General features: G+C 42.8%; 1 protein-coding gene across 2 annotated transcripts in view; it reads right to left on the reverse strand.

Moving 5' to 3' along the window:
• Positions 1–25,041, reverse strand: part of agbl4 (AGBL carboxypeptidase 4) — a 364,986-nt gene that overhangs the window by 147,800 nt on the left and 192,145 nt on the right. For both annotated transcript variants that reach the window (XM_061778955.1, XM_061778956.1), the window contains exon 5: positions 17,345–17,561. In XM_061778955.1, coding sequence (XP_061634939.1) covers positions 17,345–17,561 — 217 coding nt within the window. The remainder of the gene's footprint in view (positions 1–17,344; positions 17,562–25,041) is intronic.

Consider the following 25,041-nt stretch of genomic DNA (forward strand, 5'->3'; position numbering starts at 1 on the left):
CCTCAGGAACTGAATAGCACTGGTAGAAACTTAGGTCACCTATCCTGATCAATTCTCAGGCCTTACATCGAGGTTGGCATTTTTGAGGTAGCCATCAGATCCACCATGAAGCTTGATGACAATTGAGTTTTTTTGTTTTTTTTAATACTGTGATTATCTTCAGAAATGATTTATTGATGAAGGCAGTAACTATTGGGCAACACAACGGACTAGTGCTTAGCATGTCTGTCACACAGTTCTGAGGTTCAGGGTTCAAAACTTGCCTCTGACATTTCTGTGTGGAGTTTGCATGTTCTCCCTATCCTTGTGCAGGTTTTCTCCGGGTACTTCGGCTTCTGGAAAATGGATGGATGGATGGATATAAATGTTAGATTATTTATATTTTTTTTGTTATTTTGTTACGCCTCTACTTCCTCTGCAGGCCGTGGAAAGGCCAAAAGTAAGTTTGCTCATTTATTTTTCTGCATGTTTGATGATCAGGAAAAGGGCTAATATCAGCCAATAAAATCAGCTGGCTGATTCGTATGCAGTAAAATAATACGAAAAACAAAATTGCCTGAGCTGGGCCAATACACATTTTGAGTCGTTCAACATGTATATTATCAGATTCATAGTTGAAAAAAGACATTTAAAGATTTTAAGAGTTGCAACAAGCAAATGGCGCCGATTTGGTGAAATGGCATAGATATGGATTTCACCATTGTTCATCAAGTTCTCTGCTATCTGGATTTGATTACGGAAAGTAAGCATGTCAAATGACTTGTTGTTTGTAACTTTAGAAAACTTCTCCTGCACATGGATGACATGTGTTCAGACATTCTGAGAAGTGGCGAGCAGTCTTGTAGAAAGAGAACGCTGTTAGTGGCGTTATTAACAGGCTCCTGTGTTTTCCTCTTGTCAGCTGAGTTATTCAGAGCATGGCGTCCTCAAAATAGAAAGACAGGCGGACAGGCAGACGGACGCTCCACAGCACCCCTCTCGCTTAGAAATATGTTTTTTGCCCATTTAAAACAAATTAGGTTTCCCTCAAAGAGAATTTCAAGCATGGCTGCCTTTGGGGGGCGAGCAACTCTCTTTTCATTAATTTTCATTCTTTCCCCCTGAACAAATGATTTACTCTATAGCTCGTTCTGCATTCCTCTGCCTGTCATTTTTCCCTCTCTTGTTTTCTCCCCCCATCCTTTGCCACCTTCCTCTCATTTGCCGGTAAATTTGGGCCAAGCAATGGAAAGCAATTACACTGTCAGATAGGTGTATTCTGATTTATTAAAATCCTTGAATGCTATCTGTTTGCTTCTCGTCTTTGTTTCCCCCAAGGGACCCGAGACGCCCGCCGACGCCCAAATGAGATGGAGTGAGCGCTCCCTCCTCAGCGCTCCATCCTCGGAGTCATCTAGCAAGGTGGCAGAGTAAATATCCAGTGGCAGAAGAGGACAGATCGACGACTGGAACTGGGGGCAATAGAATAACCTCTGGAGGCTGAGAGGTGTGGGACATGCAGTCTGAGTCTGCTGACTGCAGCACAAAGCTCACCCTGAGACATAATCCTTCTTCCTTCCATTTTTTTCTTTCCCAACCATCCATCACTCACCAAATTGCTCTGAGACTGATAGTCCGAAGAGTATAGTAGGATATACCATACAAAAGTGTGACTAACCTACAGAAAAAACGAGTGATTCTAAAAAAGATCACACTAAGTTTATCCTAAATTTAGTTGTACTGTAATCACTATAACTATTCTTAGACACACTGGAATCTAGTGTGTCAATGTAGTTACACATAAACGTATACTGTGGACTTGCTGCATTATGTTCTTATTCGTTTGACGGATGAAATGTCTAATTTGTTGACCTGTCAACATCTTTGTTGTTTTCTTGGTCAGGTCACCCTTGAAAAATAGATTTTTAATCTCAATAAGCATTTCCAACTGTTAGCTGACATTTGGGTGAGAGACAGGGGACACCGGTCAACTACAAAGCACTAATAAATAAACTTTCAATCCCCGTAGAGTGAAAATAAATGTCATCTAAATTTGATACACCACAGAGAAGAGTGATGTCAACAATGAGGCTTCAAAAAAGTGACAAATCAAGCCGTTCTTTTCACTCTCAAATGCTATGGGCATGTCGTCTGAATGCATGAAACCACGCGGCGCTTTAAAATGGATGCTACTTCGTCTAGCAACTTTCTAATACCTACATATCCCTTTCCCACCGGGTCGTCACGGGGCTTTCCATGCCGTGTGCCATGGCGCTAGCCACCAGGTAGCTCCCGAGCTAAAAGGCTTCCGGCACTCCTCTCGGACGGCAGACGGATATTTCCTGCCCCCTAAAGCGGATTGTTGTGCCCGTGAAAATCAGTCGTCAATGGGAGGGTGTGTGTGTGTGTGTGTGTGTGGGGAGGGGGCACTGCGGCCATGTCTGCCTGGATGCCTCTCTCGCCCCATATCTCTGTGTTTGTACACCATGTGCCGGGGGGGGGGGGGGGGGGGGGGGGGGGGGGGGGGGGGGGATTATCCGATCAATGCTCACCCAAGTCCGTTAGGATGCCCCCGTCCGGGCGAATGCCCAGGAATGCAGTCCAGTGTAATATAATGTCTTACAGTATGTCCTTCTCCATGAACCACAATGTAGGCTTCTACCTAACATATGGACAAAAAATTAATACATTAATTAAACACCTGTCCTCTTTAAGATTTAACGTTGCACCAGAAGTTAACTTGCTGTTAGCAGGGCAGAGATCTGTCTTTTGTGTATGTGTATGGCTTCACAATGAAGGCCATTAATTGCTATTAACTCCTTCATAGCGCGTACCAAACAAATTGCAGAAATACCTTCTTGCGATAATGTGGTCGGGCGGACGATTTACGGTCTCAACATATGGCATTTTGTGGTTATGAAGCCCTCCTAATGTGCAAGCCGACCACCGAAGTAAAGGTAAGGTATTTATCTCTTTTTTTTTTGTTACTGTTTTTTCATTTGATTATTTGAAATGTGTATATTGTGTTTACTGTAATTAATCAGAGTGGTAGAAACTGGAATTGTTCCAATTTAAGTACAAATTTAAGTTACTTGGGAGTCGTAGGAACAGAACTCATAGCCCTAAACTGAAAAGACCAAGTGTGACACTCCACGCTTTAAAATTTTTTAAAAACTTGAGTTTTGGTTTAACCTTGACAGAGGTCTGCTCTAGTATAGCTATTATCTGTCTTGCTCCTTGCGTAAAGACAAACAGAGAGAGAAATCATGCAAAGCCATTAGGGTAGGAATAGATTGCAATCCCCTAAATAAATATTATCTCTGTGTGAATCATCCAAAATCTGTATGCTTTTGCGCCAACATTATAATAAGGGTCAATAAGGGGTCAGCACGCCATCGTATCTGGAGAGCTTCACCTGTGACACTTGAATCGATTCATCCCGCTAATTCCTCCACATGCCGTCGACCTGCTACTTCGACACCTGCAAAGTTTAACACACCGCAGGCATCCGCGTTCTCGCCCCGCCGCAGCAAGCGACGCATTTTACAACTGTGATTAATGCACTCCCCAGTTACTCCTGATCCTCACCTCCTCTCCCTCATTACGCCGCTCTTCATCGCCAGAGGAACGGTGGGGAGAGAGATGCGACTGCGGTGATGCGTAATAAAGCCTCAGGCATCCGGGGGGGATCCAGGGGTTGCAGATAAGAGGCCGGTTACATACTGTCGATAGTAAACCTGGTTATCTGCAGCTACAATGAATCATCCTTCTTAGTCGTTCGTCTGGGGCCAAAACAGCTCCAAAAATTTTTTTTCCCTCAGATTATGGGACTAAACAAGCGAGAGGTCCACATCTAAGAAATATGTGATAGAATAAGGGCCACTCACTAATGAAGAGAAATAGCATAAAACAAATGGGTGCCAAGAAGCCAGTAATGATGCTACATTCTGAACATCCCGAGGCAAAGAAAGCACTCCGCTTATGATGAATCCAAGAAAAAAATGGAAAGGAAAAATAGCGGCAAGTATATGTAAGGAAACACAAGCTTAGTCAAAACATAGTTAAAATTCAATTTGGACCCGCTGATTAAACTAAGATGCCTTGACTGTCTTTACGTTTGCCTGTTGGATTTTCAGGCCACAGCTGATGGATTTGTGAACTGTCAGAGATTGAAAGAGCAAAAATTCTCTTTTGAGCTGTTCACCACTGAGTTTACTTACTTGAGTGGCTCCAGGTTGCTTATGTTTACTTGAATGCATGCTAACAAAGTGACAAAACCACTTTGTATTTGCGCGATTAAACGTCTTACATTTGTACCCCTCAGCAAAGACATCTGTCTCTCATGTACATTAATGAATATAGCTATCTGTTTACTCAGTTTCCTTTTTTCACTTTTCAATTCCCTTTGCATCCAGCCACCCTGCACAATACAAAGAGGATGTTCACATCAATCAAGTGGTCTAACGAGGCAGTCATCACCTCATCCACATGATAAATAGTTGATTGGCTATTCAGGCGCTGGCCTTTGTAGGAGGCCGCCAGCTGGAGGGCTCTCGTCATTGCAAACCAATCATGGAGCCATTCATAGAGGAGAGCGCCAGTGTCAAGATCTCGGCTTTCAGAGAACGCTGCCATTAATTATTTACGGTTATTAAAACTGGCAATTTGTCACAGTGAACGCTGCCATGTTACATCTCGGTTCTGTCCAGATGTGACTTTGTGAACTCAGCTCGAACCTCAGTACGGCGCATCATCTCCTAACCAAGGGGTTGGCAAACCTTTATGCTCGAAGGCCACATCTGATTTTTTTAAATGGGCATACAGGCCAGGTAATTTTTGATTAGGTTAAAAACAAGTCAAATGTGCCTGCAAAATAGTTTATTTCAGTAATAAAATAATTTCAATGTTATCATTCATGAATAAATAATAATTCACCTCATTCACCGCCAGACGTTTTCAAAGCAGAGTTCCCCATATGGCCAGCAGTTTTAGAGCATTTTGAATGAGCTTTCAAGAACCACAGAATACTATTTTTTGACTACAAGCACCAAACCTTATAAAAATGAAAGAGTAGACCATATTATTTCCCTCCATCCATCTTCTTTACCGCTTATCCCCACTAGGGTCGTGGGCTGCTGGAGCCTATCCCAGCTCTCTTCGGCGGGAGGCGGGGTACACCCTGAACCGGTCGCCAGCCAATCGTAGGGCACAAAGAAACAAACAACCACTTGCACTCACATTCACACATACGGGCAATTTTGAGTCTTCAATCAACCTACAACGCATGTTTTTGGGATGTGGGAGGAAACCGGAGTGCCCGGAGAAAACCCATCCAGCACGGGGAAAACATGCAAACTCCACACAGGCGGGGCCGGGATTTTAACCCCAATCCCCAGAACTGTGAGGCAGATGTGCTAACCAGTCGTCCATTGTGCCGGCCCATATTATTTAATCAGGGGAAAAAAAGTTTATTTCTACCGTTTGCCATTCTTTAATAATTAGCAGTGCAACATGGGTTAGTTTCACCAAAAACACCTGTTTCTAACCAAAAAGCGGCAAAAACAAGATTTTGTGAAAAGAAACATCAAGCAGAAGTGACTTTGATGATAATATTTTATATATATTATAAATGTTACCTCAAACTGTAAAATAACAAAAACAAGACTGAGAACGGGCTTTTGATGGCAAAAACAATACTAATTTGTTTACAAATATACAAAGTAGAAGTAGTAGTAGTAGAAGTAAAAAAAAAAAACACGGTGTGAGCAACACTGACTTGCCACATGGCTTGAGTTGAACATCAGTGCCTTTTTTACATGGCGGTCCTCATTCACTTCATGAACTGTGTTTATCATTTCTTATGATCGCAAAATGTACTTTCTACCACCTACTGCGACACCTACTGTGTTTATACCATACATACACATGCTCTTTTCGACTGTGAGGTACCTATACTTGTCCGACTTCAAACGAGTTGGCATTTCACCGCCTAATCTTTATTTTCAACTCCAAAGCCGTGTTGATCTCAAATACAAAGGGATGGAATGCCGCCATCTACAGGGATCTGTCAGTCATTACGGTGGTTTATAAGCCTTGATTTCACAGACAAGCGGGGCGAGAGCCTCTTCCACACCTACTCGTTGAAAAACGTACTCGAAAAATATCAACGGTTGGATTCCAGTAGACGAACATAAACGACCATGCCAGTGAATGAGTTTATAAAACTTAGTGACTAAAATATGGATTTTAAAAATTTATATGAAAAAGTGTTTATCCATGCATCCATCTATTTTCCGTACCGCTTATCCTCAATAGGGTCGCGGGCGAGCTGGAGCCTATACCAGCTAACTTTGGCCGAGAGTCGGGGAACACCCTGAACTGGTCGCCAGCCAATCGCAGGGCACATAGAAGCAAACAACCGTTCGCACTCACATTGACAGCTACGGGCAATTTAGAGTTTTCAATTGACCTACCATGCATGTTTTTGAGATCTGGGAGGAAACCAGAGTACCCGGACAAAATTCCACACAGGCGAGGGCGGATTGGAACCCAGGTCCTCAGAACTGTAAGGCAGATATGCTAACCAATCGCCCACGTGCCGCTCTACCTAACAAATGGACAAAAACATTTTAAACCACCCGTTATCTTTAAGATTTAATGTTGCACCAGAAGTTAACTTGGTGTTAGCAGCGCAGAGATCTGCCTTTTCTGTATTTCATTTTCTTTCATTTTCTAGAATATTGTATTTTCTAGAATATTTTAATTTACCAATTATTCAAATAGATACATGAATAAAAAAATGTATGAAAAAAATAATTGACTGCATTTTAATTAATCAATTTCAGGCAAAAAATGGGTAAATGAATGCAACAATATTACGGAACTCTTGATAATGTAAATGCTTAGTGGACTCTATTACAACATTTTTAGCTTTCTCACCCCTGTGCTAACCTAATTCTAAGAGAAGCATTTTGCCCCAATATTTCAATTCACTGGGGAAGCACAAAAGAAAGGATGTGTCATTAAGCCAAACCATGCTTGTAAGGTCTCATCTCGCCTCGTCATGTCTGGGAGAAAATGCCTAGCATGCTTGTAGCGCTTTTTGTGTGCATGTCTCCATTCTCTGTCCGCTCACCTCCAATGTGGCTGCTGACCTTCTCTTCTCTCCACGGCTGGAGTGGCTATTGATTGGATCTTGGCACATGGTGTACAAACACAGAGATAAGGGGCGAGAGAGGCATCCAGGCAGACATGGCCGCAGTGCCCACACACACACACACACAGACACACACACACACACACATGCACAACAAAAACAAAAAGTCTCTTCTTGAGAATCCACCCCCAGTGGGCACACACGCAGACATGCTACCTCTACACCGATAGCGGACAGGATTAGGAATTAAATTCAATCACGAGTGTTTAAATGATGATAAGTCACTGAGGCTGACACTGACCCTGAGCAGCCGTTTACGGGAGTCCGTTTAAATAGATAAAAATGATGTGTGGTGTTGACCGTTTGTTCACATGACAAGAGTAGGGGTGGGACACAATATCAAACATCATGATATTGTATACTGTGCATGGTTATCTTTCACAGTACAGTATTAATACACAGGCATCAGATATCTATACTGTTGCTGTTGGACTTTCAACAAACTATGTGCAGGTGTACACTTAGTTGAAGGTTCGGTTTCCAGATCAACCATAATAAAATTCCAGGCTGATAGCATTACCATTGTTCTAACCTTATTTAGCCTCTAGTAGTGGTAAAGTACAGTGGTGCCTTGAGATACTAGTGACCCAGCTTCTGAGTTTTTCATGATTTATTTATTTTTTTTTGCTTTGACTTGAGAACAACAACAAAAAAATCACTCACTCTAACACATCGCGCATGCTGTTGGCAACAGCTGTAAAAGTGGTGGAGACCCCAGTATTTAAATTTATTTTGCATTTTAAGTAGCTCTGTTGGTTTTCACCGTAGAACATTTGGGAGAGCATGCAAGCACAAAATGAAGTTTGAAGTGATGGAATTGGAAGTGTTAGTGGAAGAGGCAAACATAGATTACTAAATGGATCACTCCAATAATTTGGGGAAGCCAGCAACCACATTAAAACACTGTTTTGTTTGATTTAAATGTAATGTTTTCAGTTTTAATAGAAAACACTTTTTGTCATATGTTAAAACTGTCTATATGACCTGATTGTATAATTTTATGAAAATGATCTTTTGAAAATTCATCCCTCTCTGGTGACATTTTATGCCTCTAATTTACTTTTAATAATAATTTTACAACTGGGCCCAGCACGACAAGAAAAGCCCATCAGAGACTGTTGTAGCAGAAGGCATGATCGAGAAGTGTTCAACCATTGACATGCACACGCACACGCCGAAACCTCGCGAGCATGATGCAGGCTTGCGCAATTTGTTTCATGGCCGGATTACAGTATTTATTTCCGGTTAGCAACAGAAGTTAAAAAGAAGGAATTGGACAGCACTGGGAAATAAACAAGTGTACGGGTAAACATGGGCTTTGAATGCGTACCGCAAAAATATGAACCGGCATTGGGGGGTTGAGAATCATCACATAGTCACACTGCACTTTAGGACCAACACAGAATTCTTAACGATTCTGCTGGACAGGTAAGTTTATTTAGATTTTTAATTGATTGTACATTTTTAAAAAAATACATCAAACCACTAGCCATGGCTAAAATTGGCTTGTTTATTGTGAAAGTTTGTAAAATGCATTTCTTTGTAAAAATCTTGCTAGTAACTTGAAAACTGCAAACCATCCCTCTAACTCATCCTGAGTGCATGTGCCCATCCTGTTTAAAACTTGGGACAGCACACCTGAAAAAACTGCTCTGGGAGACGCCAACACCAATTGCCATTCTGTGCTGAAATGACTCAGATGCACAGAAATGTGGAGTTGAAAGGTGTTTTGTCATAGGTGAAATGGCAGGACTCCTTCTTGTGACTGGCTCTAGGTCAATCCTGTGATCATTGAGAAGCTCCAAAATGTCATTGCGGAATAAACAATGTATTGCAATAATGTTTGTTTCTGGAATTGCAAAAATGTTTACACAAGCGAAAACAAAATACTGTGTGTGCCGGTTTGCACCTGCCTTTCAGTTACAAAGTCAGCATCGCAATTTGTCTTTGGTCTGAAAAATCCCATTGCGCTTGCTAAATTCATCTATTTGCATATACTATTTGAACTGCAGAGCATTGTAGTGTGTTTGGCAGACGCAATTGTCAGTTAGTAGATCGACCTTTTTAGTATGTGCTAACCCACAGCAAATCAAGCCCATAGTCAGAAACACATTCACACACATCACCGAGTGAGGACTGAAGTCACTCAAGAGAGGGAACGGCTACGCCGTCAGCGACCCCAAGTAAAACAGATCAGGGAATATGGCATCCATGTATGTTTTACCTCGTGTGGCTTTAAAGAAGGGGTGATGTTCAAGTTGCATGCAGACTACAGCTCACACAACCTAGAGAGCGTGGGTGGACCTCTCCCACCCTGACCTCCTTTCCATCTGGTCTGCACTGTGTCAGAGGTGAGCAATAGCATCACAGCCCTGCCCTTTTCATCGGGCCAGCAGAGGAATTTAAAAAAAAACTTGCTTTGTGCAACACACACACTTTATAGGAGACAATAAAAAGAAAGTCTACTGGCAAGGTGGCCAAAAAAGGTGCTTTCAGTTCCCATCCTGAGATAAGGAAATACTTGGAATAAAACATAGGCATCCTTTTAGTGATTTTTGTTAGTATTTGAACAGGTCCAATGTGTGTCTCTGTGGAAGTCATCGCCCCAGGGGGGGAAAAAAGAGGGTGACTCAGATATTGTCAGGGTGCTCTACAAAAGAGAACGATCAGAAAGATGGGGACCAAAGGAATATGAACCCAGCAAAGGAAAAGGAAAAAAATAGCGTTTTCCCCTGTGAGTATATGAACCTGCTTCAATGTTTTATCTTTATGTCTGGTGTGTGCAAGTTGGTGTGTGTTTCAACACCCCACCAGTTACAGTTACAACAGACTGGCAGTGTATTGGATGACAGCATGTAGTGCTCACAAAACTATTACTGATCCGTAGTGAGGAAAATGGGCATTTGACTACATATTTCATTTAATTGTATTTTTAAAGGCATGGGACTGTCTCCCTCTTTAGATAGCAAACTACTAGACTCAACAGCACCTCTGCTGGTTGCAGCTAAATAGTGCACTCCATTTTGCCTTAATTGCTACAAAGTGTGATTAGACACAATTTACAGCCTTGCATCAGATTAATGCTGTTTGGAGTTGTGCCATTGAAGAGGTCTACATGGATGTAGGTCAACATCCCATACAGGACATCATGTTGGACTTTTTTAGACAGCAAACTAGCTTAATTACCAGTTGGCTGCAGCCAGGTAGTGCATTCGCTTCAATTGATTTAGGGTGTTCTGAAAGTCACTGTACACTTACATACAAGAGGTTCATATTGTTGCTGTCAGGCGGAATCCTTGCATCTCCTCATTTCCTCATAATCATGTTCAATTGCTAATTTAATTTGCAAAAAAAAACAAAAACTAATTCACTACGCTGTCATTGATTAGAATGTTATAGACATGTCAACACCACCCATTAAAGTTTGCATTTGCGCTGAGCCCCTGACAAGAAACAAAGGCTTAATACTTAACAAACGCTGTGGTTACGTCATCTTCCCAAACTCTGTTTCAAAATGTCTAAGAGTCATGAGTTATGCAATTAAAGAAAAAGATGAGCGGAATAGACAGTGTAATAGGCGGGAAACTACTGTATCAAACTTACCTTCGTGGCTACCATGCTTTCTTATGCAACGAATGTAAACTGACTATTTTTACCCATTTTTTTTCAAAACAGTAAATGGACTCTCAATCCTGAGACGACAATGGAGTGAAGAAGAGATGGAGTTATAAGACACTTCTCAGAGAGTGGAAGCATTCAAGACAGTTAATATACTAACTATAACTATAATAATATTTTTTAACACTTTAAATTTATAATCACTGATTGACTATTGTGACATGAAACTGCTAAAAATGACTTAAAGATCCAATATTTGGGCTATTTAGACCTCCATAGAGTGAATATCTAACATGAATTTAGTGTTAAAGTGTCAATTTCATAAGCACATGTCTTTGTTATGTTGACAGCGCTGGCTTGGGAGGTAGGCAGAGATCTTCGCGAATGATGTAGACAAGCTCGAGAAATTTGAAATACCTGATTTCAGGCCTCTCGGCAGAAAAACGTCCGGAAATCAGGAACGCGTGGATGACTTTAATTCATATTTCACATGTTTACTGAGGCACCACAGAGCCAATATAATATCCCAAATATTAGAAAAAGCAAGTTTGGTAAAATATGGCACCATGAAGTGGACCATGGAGTTCATTCATGCGACAACAATTAAACATTTCCATCAACAAAAGTTTCAGAAGAACAACTCATTGGAATGTTCATGCTGAATTTCGCAATCTGAATTTGACAGCGGGGTTTGGGAAGATGTTGTTTTATGTCTGTATATGGACATTCAGGCTTTACTGAGTTATAAAGCTTCAACACTACTATTAATCATCATTTGTGGTGCTCGGTTCATGCAAGGAAAATTTCATATAAGACTGGGCAAATCCCCTCCTTGAGCCGTCACCTTATCGTGGTGGATGAGTCCTTGGAGGGGGTGCTGGAGAGCGCTCCCGCTGGGAACTCCATCGTTCTGCTGGGGGACTTCAATGCTCACGTGGGGCAACCCGAACCCGAGCGGTGTTCTGTTATTGGACTTCTGTGCTCATCACGGATTGTCCATAACGAACACCATGTTCAAGCATAAGGGTGTCCACACGTGCACTTGGCACCAGGACACCCTAGGTCGCAGTTAGATGATCAACTTTGTGGTCGTGTCATCGGACTTGCGCCACATGTTTTGGACATTCGGGGGAAGAGAGGGGGGGAGTTGTCAACTGATCACCACCTGGTGGTAGGTTGGCTCCGATGGTGGGGAAAGATGCCGGTCTGACGTGGCAGGCCCAAACGTATTGTAAGGGTCTGTTGGGAACGTCTGGAGGAATCCCCTGTCAGAAGGAGTTTCAACTCCCACCTCCGACAGAACTTTGCTCATGTTCCGGCGGGTGACATCGAGTCCGAGTGGACCATGTTCCGCGCCTCCATTGCTGAGGCGGCCGACCGGAGCTGTGGCCGTAAGGTGGTTGATGCCTGTCGTGCCGGCAATCCCCGAACCTGTTGGTGGACACCAACGGTGAGGGATGCCGTCAAGCTAAAGAAGGAGTCCTATCGGGCCTTTTTGGCCTGTGGGATTCCTGAGGCAGCTGATGGGTACCGGATGGCCAAGCCGAATGCAGCTTTGGTGGTCGCTGAAGCAAAAACTCGGGCATGGGAGGAGTTCGGTGAGGCCATTGAGAAAGACTTCTGGATGGCTTCAAGGAAAGCCTGGTCTGGTCCACCATCCAGCATCTCAGGAGGGGGAAGCAGTAACACCATCAACACTGTGAATAGTGGGGATGGGGCGCTGCTGACCTCGACTTGGGACGTTGTGAGCCGGTGGGGAGAATACTTCGAAGACCTCCTCAATTCCACCGACACGCCTTCCCATGAGGGAGCAGAGTCTGGGTTCTCTGAGGCGGGCTCTCCTATCTCTGGGGTTGAGGTCACCGAGGTGGTTAAAATGCTCCTCGGTGGCAAGGCCCCGGGGGTGGATGAGATTCGCCTGGAGTTCCTTAATGCTCTGGATGTTGTAGGGTTGTCCTGGTTAACACGCCTCTGCAACATTGCATGGACAACGGGGACAGTGCCTCTGGATTGGCAGACTGGGGCGGTGGTGCCCCTTTTTAAGAAGGGGGACCGGAGGGTGTGTTCCAACTATAGGGAGATCATACTCCTCAGCCTCCCTGGTAAGGTCTATTCAGGGGTGCTGGAGAAGAAGGTCCGTTGGGAAGTCGAATCTCAGATTCATGAGGAGCAGTGTGGTTTTCGTCCTGGCCGTGGAACAGTGGACCAGCTCTACACCCTTGGCAGGGACCTCGAGGGTGCATGGGAGTTCGCCCAACCAGTCGCCGAACAAGTCTGTGTTTTGTGGACTTGGAGAAGGCGTTCGATCGTGTCTCTCGGGGTATCCTGTGGGGGGTGCTTCGGGAGTATGGAGTACCGAACCCCGTGATACGGGCTATTCGGTACCTGTACGACCGGAGTCAGAGTTTGGTCCGCATATCCGGCAGTAAGTCGGACTCGTTTCCGGTGAGGGTTGGATTCCGCCAAGGCTGCCCTTTGTCACCGATTCTGTTCATAACTTTTATGGACAGAATTTCTAGGCGCAGCCGAGGCGAGGGGGTCCGGTTTGGTGGCCTCAGTATTGCATTTCTGCTTTTTGCAGATGATGTGGTTCTGTTGGCTTCATCAAGCCGTGACCTCCAACTCTCACTGGAGCAGTTCGCAGCTGGGTGTGAAGCGGCTGGGATGAGAATCAGCACCTCCAAATCTGAGACCATGGTCCTCAGTCGGAAAAGTGTGGCGTGCCCTCTCCAGGTCGGGGATGAGATCCTGCTCCAAGTGGAGGAGTTCAAGTATCTTAGGGTCTTGTTCACGAGTGAGCGAAGAATGGAACGGGAGCTTGACAGGCGGATCGATGCACCTCCTGCAGTGATGCGGACTTTGTATCTATCCGTTGTGGTAAAGAAGGAGCTAAGCCAAAAGGCGAAGCTCTCGATTTACCGGTCGATCTACGTTCTTACTCTCACCTATGGTCATGAACTGTGGGTCGTCCCTTAGAGATAGGGTGAGAAGCTCAGTCATCCGGGAGGATCTCAGAGTAGAGCCGCTGCTCCTTCACATCGAGAGGAGCCAGATGAGGTGGCTGGGGCATCTGATTCAGATGCTTCCCGGACGCCTCCCTGAGCTCGTCCCACTGGGAGGAGACCCTGGGGACGACCCATCCTTCGACTGGCCTGGGAACGCCTCGGAATCCCCCTGGAAGAGCTGGATGAAGTGGCTTGGGAGAGGGAAGTCTGGGCATCCCTGCTAAAGCTACTGCTCCCGCGACCTGACCTCGGATAAGCGGTAGAAAATGGATGTATGGATGGACTGGGCAAATTCATACACAGTTACTGAACTCTCGTATTCTGTTGTTATTGGAATGGCATTTGTTGTCTCAATTGGAAAGAAAAATTTAGGTGAAAGTGAAGGAGAATCAATAATTGAGAGACTGACTTGAAAATTGTATTCAAATGCTGCTGGTTTGCCCTTTGGATTCATCCCAAACCTTTTCTCAATCTCTCAATTAACAACCTCACCAAAGTCATTTCGGTCTGTCTCGCTTCACGTTACAAAACACATTATTCAGTTTGACAATATAAAAGTACCTGCTTTATCGAATGGATAGAGAGCAGCAGGTACGAACCCTTTCTGAGCAGATTTGCTTCATAGGAGTACATTACAGGAAACAAATTAGTCAACAGGCAAGGAAAATGCCAGCACAAATTTGCATCCTTGCGAGATAAGTGCAGCCATCAGAAGGTGAACGCGTCCCTGCAAATGAGTCAGCCTTTGAAAAATAAAAAACGACGAATGATCCATCTTTTTTTAAAAGTTTGATGCGACTAGAAAGCTCCCCTCATCCCTTCTCATCCGCTCCCCTCTGACCCGTGTGAGTGTTTGGAGTTGCATATGTGCATGAGATAGTGAGAGAGAGGGGGCCAGGAATAAGATGGGAGGGGTGCTGGTGGTGGAGGTGAAGGTGGAGGTGGGGGGTAAAAGGGAGATAGAGCAGACAGAAAGAGATATGAGGGGGCCGGGCTGGGCTGTCTGCCACGCAGGCCCGGAGAACATAAAGAGAAAAATACGGCCATAAAAGCTCTCTATGACTATGAATACTAATACTGAGCCAAACCAAGCGTGTCTGTCCTTCCTCTCTCACCCTCTGTCTCACTCAGACCGACGATGCGACTTTAACATAAAACACAAATACGGAGAGCGCCTTCATGCAACAATTTAGTAAGTTTTCGCACAAAAATGTATGCTCTGTAATCAGTGGCACAACAGCCAATGATTTTTTAATATTTTTGAGGTAACTTGACAAAAACTGATGTGTTTTTTTTTTATTATATAATGATAATGGGGGCGGCACGGTGGGCGACTGGTTAGAGCGTCAGCCTCACAGTTCTGAGGAGCGGGGTTCAATCCCCGGCCCCGCCTGTGTGGAGTTTGCATGTTCTCCCCGTGCCTGCGTGGGTTTTCTCCGGGCACTCCGGTTTCCTCCCACATCCCAAAAACATGCATTAATTGGAGACTCTAAAATTGCCCGTAGGCCTGACTGTGAGTGCGAATGGTTGTTAGTTTCTATGTGCCCTGCGATTGGCTGGCAACCAGTTCAGGGTGTACCCCGCCTCCTGCCCGATGACAGCTGGGATAGGCTCCAGCACGCCCGCGACCCTAGTGAGGAGAAGCGGCTCAGAAAATGGATGGATGGATGCTAATGGGTGGCAGGGTGAGAGACTGGTTAGCACAGCTGCCTCGCAGTTCTGAGGACCGGGGTTCAAATCCCGGCCCCGCCTGTGTGGAGTTTGCATGTTCTCCCCGCGCCTGCGTGGGTTTTCTCTGGGCACTCAGGTTTCCTCCCACATCCCAAAAACATGCATGGTAGGTTGACTGAAGACTTGTTGTTTGTTTATATGTTCCCTTATGAGGATAAAATGGTACAGAAAATAGATGGATGGATATTGATAATGGTATGCCTGAACACTAAATCTTCAACTATGATGAGCTCTAATTCATTGGTCTGTATCTACCTATCAAACACTCATTGGCAAGACCATACCCGCTCTTCACTCTCTGCTCACCATGCATACCACCACCCGCACTCTCCATTCCAGCAGTTTTATTAACCTCTTCATTCCCAAAGTCCACACTATTTTTGATCAAGCTTCTTTTCAATTTTTTTCCCGAATGACTGGAACATTCTTCAACAAAAAATAAGACTCACCTCATTCATTCCAATATTATTGTTTGTTGTCTATGTATTTGTCTTTATTTTGCTTTTTTTATTATGCTTTCTGCTGACTGGTCGGGATTGTAACTAAGAATCTGTTCTCAATTGTCTACCATGGATAAATAAAGGTTAAATATAAAAATATAAAAAAATAATGTGGAATACAATCTGAACATATGATTCAACAAGATCATTAAATTGTGCTAATAACTTTAGTTTTCTGTTTCTATGTGGAGGTTGAATGCTGATGAAAAGACAAAGAAGGTAAATGTAATGTGTGGTTGATAAAAATGCACAGGAAGCCGTCATGCCATACATTTTCTTACTAACCATTATTGAGTGAAGGGTCTTTAAAACATTAAAAAAAAACATATGGTGCAACTGCAACATAACACAACACTAGCTTTATATACCAAACTTTGTATTATTGTGGTTGATTTTCACACTCTCATAACCAAACCATAATGCAAAATAAGCAACATATTAGTAGTATGATGCAGTACTGTTTTACACTACTGTAAACTACAGCCACAGTAATACACATTAAATTAATACCTCTCTGACAGTATTTAACAACACTGAGCATTTTTACCTTGGTAAAGGCAGATATTTTAATTAGCATGTCATTAGAATGTGAAGGTCTGACACTCTATACTGTAAAACTAATGTTGTGATCTGTAAGTGTCCAAATTCCTCTCTACCACTCACTACCCAGCTTCAAAATCACCATAAAAAATAGCAGAGTTTACATGGCTGCATATTTCAGGTCTCTGTGGCAAATAGTTGTGAACTATAACACCATCATTAACCATTTCCATGTTATGATTTCTAAATTTCCATAGCCTTATCTCCATTTTATGGTCAGGTGCACCTTACAAATGGGGGTACTTTCATAGTCCCCCCCTGTGAAGGCAAGCCTTCCATGACAAATGTTAGCAGGACACAAGCAAAAGTCGTAATCTCTCAAGCATTTCTAATGAGTTTTTCTCCTACAATTATTTGATAAGAGCAAACGAGACTGGAGGCGACGCACATGATACACTAGCTGCTACTGCAGAGGTGAGAGCTCTGTGCATGACACATCGAGCTGCATACGCACACATAACAGACAACTAGGGACTTTATATCTTAGCGAGCAACATTGGTAATGATACCATGAGAAGCTGACGTTATGACCACCAAGTGCGCCCAAACTACCAATCTGGCTCTCTTTATTCCCAGCGCATACACATACTCCACCCAAACACACACACACTCCACCCAGACAATGACCTCCCTGCTGCAGCTCTACCATGCGATAAACACCACAAACACTTTAGTTCCCCCACCCCTGAACTCACCACACTGAGTCCCAGCTGCTCCCTCCGCAGGTAGGGAAGGTTCCTGCGCTCCAGGCTGGCGAGGTAGTGCTGCAGTCTGGAGTAGGTGTAAGGGTAGCAGTAGGCGAACTGGTACACGTCGTCCTCTCGGTCAAAGCAGAAGGCAAACGACATTACATAGTTGCGCCGGTGGTCCGGGCAGCGGTAGTAGTACACATTTTTGGCTGGAAGTCTTTGCCTGCAAAAGAGAAGGGCAAATGTGCAAAATGAAATGGAGGTCTACAAATAAAGTTTGAAACATGACTTAAGTAGCTGTAATATCTACCAAAAAATACATAATAAAGATGTCAAGTATGAATGTTGTTGTGTTTGGTGAGATGATACGTTGAAAGCAATTGATTGTTGAAAACATCCGTATTTTATTCAACATCAACAGTCAATACAAACCATGTAGCAACATCATCTGCACATGCGATGACATTCAAAGACAGCCATGTTTATCAGTTGATCATGTTATCATTTGTGTGACTGAATTTGTTCAAATACACATGCAGCAGAAGAATAACTCGACTTTTATCAATTGCTTGGTCGTGAATGGCTGACAAGTAATAGAGCAGAAAATTGCTAGTCTAGGTTTCCGGACACTGGTTGACCTACCATTCCTTGGATTTTTGAAACAATGTTCCCACAGGAAATGCTAGAAATTGAAATAATCCTGGACTTAATCATGACACCATTGTACAGACACTTTTTAAGTAACATTTTAGTTAGACAAGCAGAAAAATAAGTTAACCACTTTAATATTACAACATCTATCCATTCATGTTTTTTTTAATCACGCTTTTCCCCATTAGGCTTTTGCGTACAGAGTGACACGGCTGAACGTGACTAAGCTGTTGCACAGTGTGTAGGGTTCTGCAGATACTTTTCATGGGTGGCTGACTGTCGGCCATGAGTTTTGCTGTGATTTGAAATTTGAATCGCAGTTTCCAAGTATGAAGGACATGCAGCTGGCCGCCGCCGAGCTGTCCCAATACAATATATATAATTAATATATTGCTTTACAATCATACTTAACAATATTTAGAATTTCATATTGTACCTGTGTCTAAAGAGAGAGAGAGAGTCTGTCGCCAAAGTGGGTGAGTTTTCACAACAAAAATTATGTTGTTTGCGCATATGAAGCAACATTTAGCCAGCTGCTGCTAAGTCATAGCAGTACAATATATACAGTGAATGTATGTGTATATACTTCTGTTCAGTTTGACTGTGTCGCTTGGTGTATGATGGGCCTTAAGGTCGCAGGTGATCTGGAACATCCCAGCTTACTTTGGATGAGGTTGCCAACTAATTGCAGAGCAAAAATAGAAAAATAACAATTAACACCTATAGATATACTCAATATCTCCAATGAACCTAACCTGCATGTCTTAGGCATGTGGGAGGAAGCCAGAGTCCCCAGAGTAGAACCCACGCCACCACATGGAGAACATGCAAACTCCAAACAGGAAGGCTGGAGCAGAGATTCAAACCCTGAATCTCAGAACTGTGAGGCAGATGTGCTAATATTATTGTATTGATATTGTATTTTGTTTTAATTGAATTGTGCTTTCCTTCATCGTGACACCTTCACTGGCCCGTGAGACGCACGCTGTGTCGCTTGTAGGCCGTGGGCTAAATAAAGCGGACTGCTCTTTGCACCTCATGCAGAATCGATGGGGTCTGGGCTGGTATGGCTGCAGTGCACACAACTTCTCTGCTTACGCGACATGTTTTCTGTTCACACCCTTCATCCGTCTGACGTTGTCTTCCTGTCTCTCTGTTTTCCCCTCACACCACTGAGACACAGCGTGAAGGGTGTAGCAGACACACACGTGACTGCCTGTGCATCCCTTCCCACCTTGTGATTTTTACGCCTTTCCTCTGAATATCTGCAGCGCTGTCACTTTCTGAGGGTTGTGACGGTAAAAAGTCCACGCATTGGGAAAACAGTTCCGCCACAAAAAGTCTTGCAGACGCTGGGAGAGAAGAGGATAAAGAAGGAGGAAGTTGACTGATTGAAGGGTTTGGGGTGTTTGGATCAGGAAGAAAGGTGGTATGAGAAGATAAGAGAGTGGGGAGATGGAAGATTCGGGGTTGATATGCGGGAATTGATGGCGGGTTAGCTGCGTATGTAGCGGCTGTGGGATGGCAGGGCCGCCTGTAGTGAGCGAGCATTTCTGGCACAAGATGAGATGAAGATGGTATCGGGTTTGTGATGGGAACGGGGCCTGACAATCAACAAACAGGACAGACTGCTCAGCACTAACTCTCTGAACTTCTTTGTCTGACTCACCCCAGAGGAAGGAGGCGGGGGACGAAAGACAGTTTGATGTGTTTGTTCAAGCACATAATGATCAGAATAGGCGACAGATAAAAGCTACCTTTAGAGTTCAGTTCAGGTTGCCCCAGCTTGTTCATCTAATCCTTTCCGTTTGTCAAAGGCAGGGGCAATTTTCTGTTGAGCAATCAACAGACTGCAGTGTGTCTATCTCCTCACTTGCCTGTACCATGCTCCACTCCTGCACCTGGTACCCCAATGGGATAGTAAGCATCAGTTATTTTGGAACACTTTATAACGTTTGACAGTACTGCACATAAACAAACTAAAATCCTGAACTGTTCCCTCGAAAAAGGAAGGGATCGGGCAGAGAAAGAACATCGAGAGGAGGATGGATTTGCATGTGACTATCTGCAGAAAACAAATGCAGTGGGTCGCAGGTTTAATGAACAAACAACCGTAGGAAAAAAAAAAAAAAACCTTAATGTTACCAGGTGTAGTTATGTCATAATTAACTGTAAGTAATTGATATTTTTCAAATTGTAACTACGTGGCTTAGCGTGGCTTGGTAGCACCTGGGCGTGTCAAATATGTACGCTGTGTGTATCGCTATATCGGCATCCAAACCACATCCCCAGCAACTGCCACTGTCTTTAGTTCAGTTCACACCGGTCATTTCAGTTTGGGAATAATTTATCCACCCATTATCTAGAGTACCTAGCGAAAATTTACAGAAACAGAAAAAAATGTGCAAACTCCACACTGACAGGCCCGAGCCGAGATTTGAAGAAGAACATTTGACTGAGAGGCAGATGTTCCACCAGTTTTCTAATCAGTCTGGAGCAGAATGTATTTGTCCTCCTACACCATACCCGTTGTCTCAATAATCCTGGTACCTTGCAAGGTCAACACACTTCAAAAACTACTAAAAGCTGGCCAGACTCCTCCACAGGGCATGTTCATTGACATCTGATCACAATTCATCTCTTTACACATTTAGCTTATTCGAGCAATTTCTTTCATTTTCCACTTCTTCCTCTCAACAGGGCGCTGTGTGACCTTGCCGAAGACAGAAAAAGTCCTGGCTATTGATTTTAATTACTACGGCTTGTCATGGCATTATAGTTATAGGCCATGGGAAAATGCTCTTCGACTTCATATGGAAAGTGGTTGCCCGTAAGGCCCTCTTGAAGAACACAAGAGGTGTACCAGCTTTTAATACCACAGTCACACACACAAATGTCAAAATACAAAAAAAGAAAGCTTGAGGAAAACACACACAGTCCCCCAGGCTTAATCTAAGCAGTGGCTGCTTCTGTTTGGCAACTGGCAATTTGTTTTATCTAAATGGTGCCTTCTCCCCTGCCCATCTCTAGACGTGGTACAGTGCTGTCGCTCACAAACAGAATTATCACTATGTGGGATGAGGGCAAGAAAAAAAAAAATACACACTCCCCCCCCCCCCAGATGATAAGGCGCTCATACGTGATTTTACAATTCAGTGATTACAGATACACAAACACACACACAAACAATAAACCAAAGTCACACACACTCACACCAAATTTGAGCAAGCTCAAGGTCATGAGATGAGAACTTCCAAAGTGTCTTAAAGAATAAAAACAAAGACAATATTCACTATTATCTTTGTTTTTTACAGACCAAAGCAGAGAGAATATAGACACAAAACTAAAAACCCAGAACATAGACTTCACAAAAGATTCCTGGTAAAGCACAGTTGAAAATGTTTCACGTGTAAATTGTACATCCGACTCTGCCCCTAATTTCAAACACACATTAGGTTAGTTTAAGATTTAATTGTCCATAGGTGTGAAGGGATGAAAACGTTTTTTTTTCTTCTTCTAATTCACTGGTGAATAGTCCAGTGTCCTCTTGGCAAAACTCAGCTGGAACAGAGAAAAGCGCTATAGAAAATGGATGGATATGGAGGCACTCTGCCAAGACTCAAGGGAGGTTATGAAAAACGCAAAAAACTCCCACAAAGGGAATACCTGGAAAAGATCTGAGGTGCTGTCAACTCAACACAGTAACCTGAATTTGCAGTCAACTTTAATGTGCGCTTAATGTGTCTACACGGGACTATGCCAACTTTGTGATGGAGCAACATCCATGTGATTTTTTAATTTTTTTTTAAATGTAAACAAACACAAACAGCTCCTCACCAAAATGGAATTATAATAGATTATTCTTTGCAACAAGCAGTTCCACAAACTGATATAGTCGTGCAAAATTTTGATTACAATGTACAACAAAAATGGAGGAGTTTGCAATTTAAAAAAAACAAAAAATCAGCTTTCAATATATTTGTTAAAACCGTCAGTATGAACTGACAGTGATACATAAAATTATCTGTGGAACAATCCGCCCTCTCTGGCCCCCTCTTCTACCTTTAATTTGATTTGCAGGAAACAAAAAAAAAAAAAACAATCAGAGACAGAAGGCGTGACTTAATAGGTGTCAATTATTTGGTTCGGCCACCCACCCCCATGTAGTCTCGCAATGACCTGTTACCTTGGCCTTCAGGAGCTTTGCTAAAACTATGGTGGAATATCCACCTCAGAAAAAAAAAAAAATAATAAAATAAATAAATCTCTTTCAATCTCTCATTTACCAACAACTGGGCAAATGACTAGCAAACAGAGCGAAGAAGCAACAAAAGAAGGAAGGAGACAAAATAAGGGTGAACATAGAAGTTTCCTTTTAGAGGTGGAGGGACTGCAGCCAGCTGACAGAATTCAGACGCGACAAAGAATAAGCAATATTTCTCCTCGACAGGCATGTTTATCACCTCTTTTTGATTTTTTATTGATTGTACTGTAAATTCCCCTCAATAAAACTTCAAACTGGTAACATTTAGTGTTATACTCCCACCCCATTACGAATAGTCCATGCTACCAACATAGCAGCCGTGGCTAACGTCACCTTGGTTACAGTGCTAAGGATAGCTTAGTATTGCTAACGCTACTATTTTGTTGAAGCTGGATATACGTTCTCTGTGAATTTGAGAAACAGTCTTGTGCACGTTAGTGAGCGGCATGACTGTGGTGAAAGACTCGAGCGAGGGGTGGAGGGATTAGTGAAGTGAGGCTACAATCAAATCATGCTAGCTGTTTTAATACTACAAACTCCCCTTTAATGGTTTCCTGCTTTGCACAATATATGTGCCACCTATCCACAAAGATGCATGGGAATCAGAAGTGTAGTTTTTGTTGATTCCTCTCAAACACACGAACTAACCAACTATCAAGGGGGAAAACGATACCTCTTGCTTTTATGCTTGGCGGCGGTAATAAGAAAACAGAGACTGCAGAGGATTTGACAGTTGGCCTTTAGCGGAGCTTCACCATTCTTAGTGCCGAATTCAGCTCTCATATTGACGGTGTGGGCAGATGTCTTGAAGTTTGAAGATGAAGGCTTATAAATTGGTAGCTTTCACACATGCGACACCTTGTCTATATTTCAGAATCAATCAAGCGTAGAGGACACGCCAGTCAGAGCTCCGAGCACACTCACAAAGGCAACCGAGGACAAAAATAACACACACTCACACACACATGCGTACACACGCACTTCGTTTATATCGTCCGCCTCGCTGTTGTCTCGTTCAGCTTGTCAAATGTTCATCCCGTCAATTGTTGGGAAGGTTACGTGTTTTCTAATAAGCTTGTGCAGCTGTCCTGCTCCGCACATCCCCAGCAGCTCATTTGAGGCAAATAGTCAGTTTGGCAAACATTTCACACCCAATGACACATTTCTTTATTCCCTCGACGTAACTACATCTATAACCGAAGGGCCAATGATGTTTCTTGGCAAACTGAAACGAGGACAGATGTTAGCTTGGTTTATTGTTGTCAAACCCGGGCCCACGTCCTTGTTTTGTGCACTCAGTCACCCAAAAAAATAAAAATAAAGAAAAATAAAAAGAACAACTTCCAAGTAATCTACCACGTTTGTATGTATATTCATGTGTGTGTACACATGATAGCATATCAATTCCAGTGGCATCAATTATCTTTTTTAATGCAAATTAAGCATTGGGGAGGCACTGTTACTAGGCAACCTGTGCTTTGCGCTACATTTTGGTAGATCTGCTTTATACAGTATGTTATATGGTGGGAAACTGTATTTATTCCACTGTGGACTCAATAAGATTGCATTTTTGGATTGTAGAGTAGACGATAAGTGGTGCAAAATAATTTAGAGATACATTTTAACTCAGTCGAACCTCGAAAATAATCTGATCAGAGATGCTGGTTGACTAATTTCTTCATTGGAAAATGGAAATAGAAATAGTAGAAATGCTGCTGTGTGGAAATCCAGAGTAAAACATAATTAATCACTTGATGCGCACGAAACTGAAGTCTCATGTAACATAATTTTAAAATTCCCTGTCGAATTCTGAACTTTGTGACGCTCTGTTCAACATTTAAATAACCTCTCATGAATCCATTTTGGTCATGAAGCTGATCATGTACTGAGTTACTTTGAAAAAGGTTTTTGAATGAGTATTATAAAGTATTTTACTGTAATGCTAAGCTTGATCTAAACTACTTCCAAATACCGTAGTTTTTTTTTTGTAGATTGCGGCGCGCACTGCAACATGACATTTTCTAGAATACGTGGTTTTGGGACTTTTTGGGAACATATTCACTTTCTTTGAACAATCATGTTGCTACATCATAGTCCAGTTTAGTTTCAAAAATTTCAAGTTTAAGCTATATGACTTCCAACAAAAATATCATGAAGCCTATTGATGGTGTAGTGGTTTACTCGCCTGACTTCTCTGCAGGCAGTGTTCAGTTTCTATTCAGTGATAGTGTGAATGGTGGTGGTGTGTCTATACTGTATGTACCCTGTGAACGACTGACAAAAAGGAATACAGCAACAGCAAAGAATAAGTAGAATTAAGGAAACATACAGAATTTTAAAAAATGAATGAAAAATAAATTGAGGGAACCTTATCGCAAATTTCCTTTGCTTCTCAGAGTGCTCGGTTTCTTTGATATTAAGGATTGGATTTTTTTTTTCTTCCAAAAGGGTTTCATTCTGGTCTTCCTTGATGCAAACTGATAACTACTCGTGTTGATGCTTATGAGGTCAAGGTATCGTGATGAATGAATGGACCCAAAATCCTGACAGTGTCACATTGTATGCTGTTCTCAGGTCAGAATAAATCCTTTTGATGGCATTGAAATTTAACGCTCATCTGAAACGGAAGCAATTGCATTATACAGCTTCCTGGTAAATATGTGTTGCGTTTGTACTGATATTGAATATTGGCGACTCAATTAGTTAATTTGTTCAACAAATCCCAGAGGTGGCGACATCAACAGTGAACAATGAACATTTGATGTAATGTTGGCTGCTATCACATCAC

This window comes from Phyllopteryx taeniolatus, chromosome 7 (genome assembly GCF_024500385.1).
Source record: "Phyllopteryx taeniolatus isolate TA_2022b chromosome 7, UOR_Ptae_1.2, whole genome shotgun sequence".
NCBI classification, from domain to species: Eukaryota; Metazoa; Chordata; class Actinopteri; order Syngnathiformes; family Syngnathidae; genus Phyllopteryx; species Phyllopteryx taeniolatus.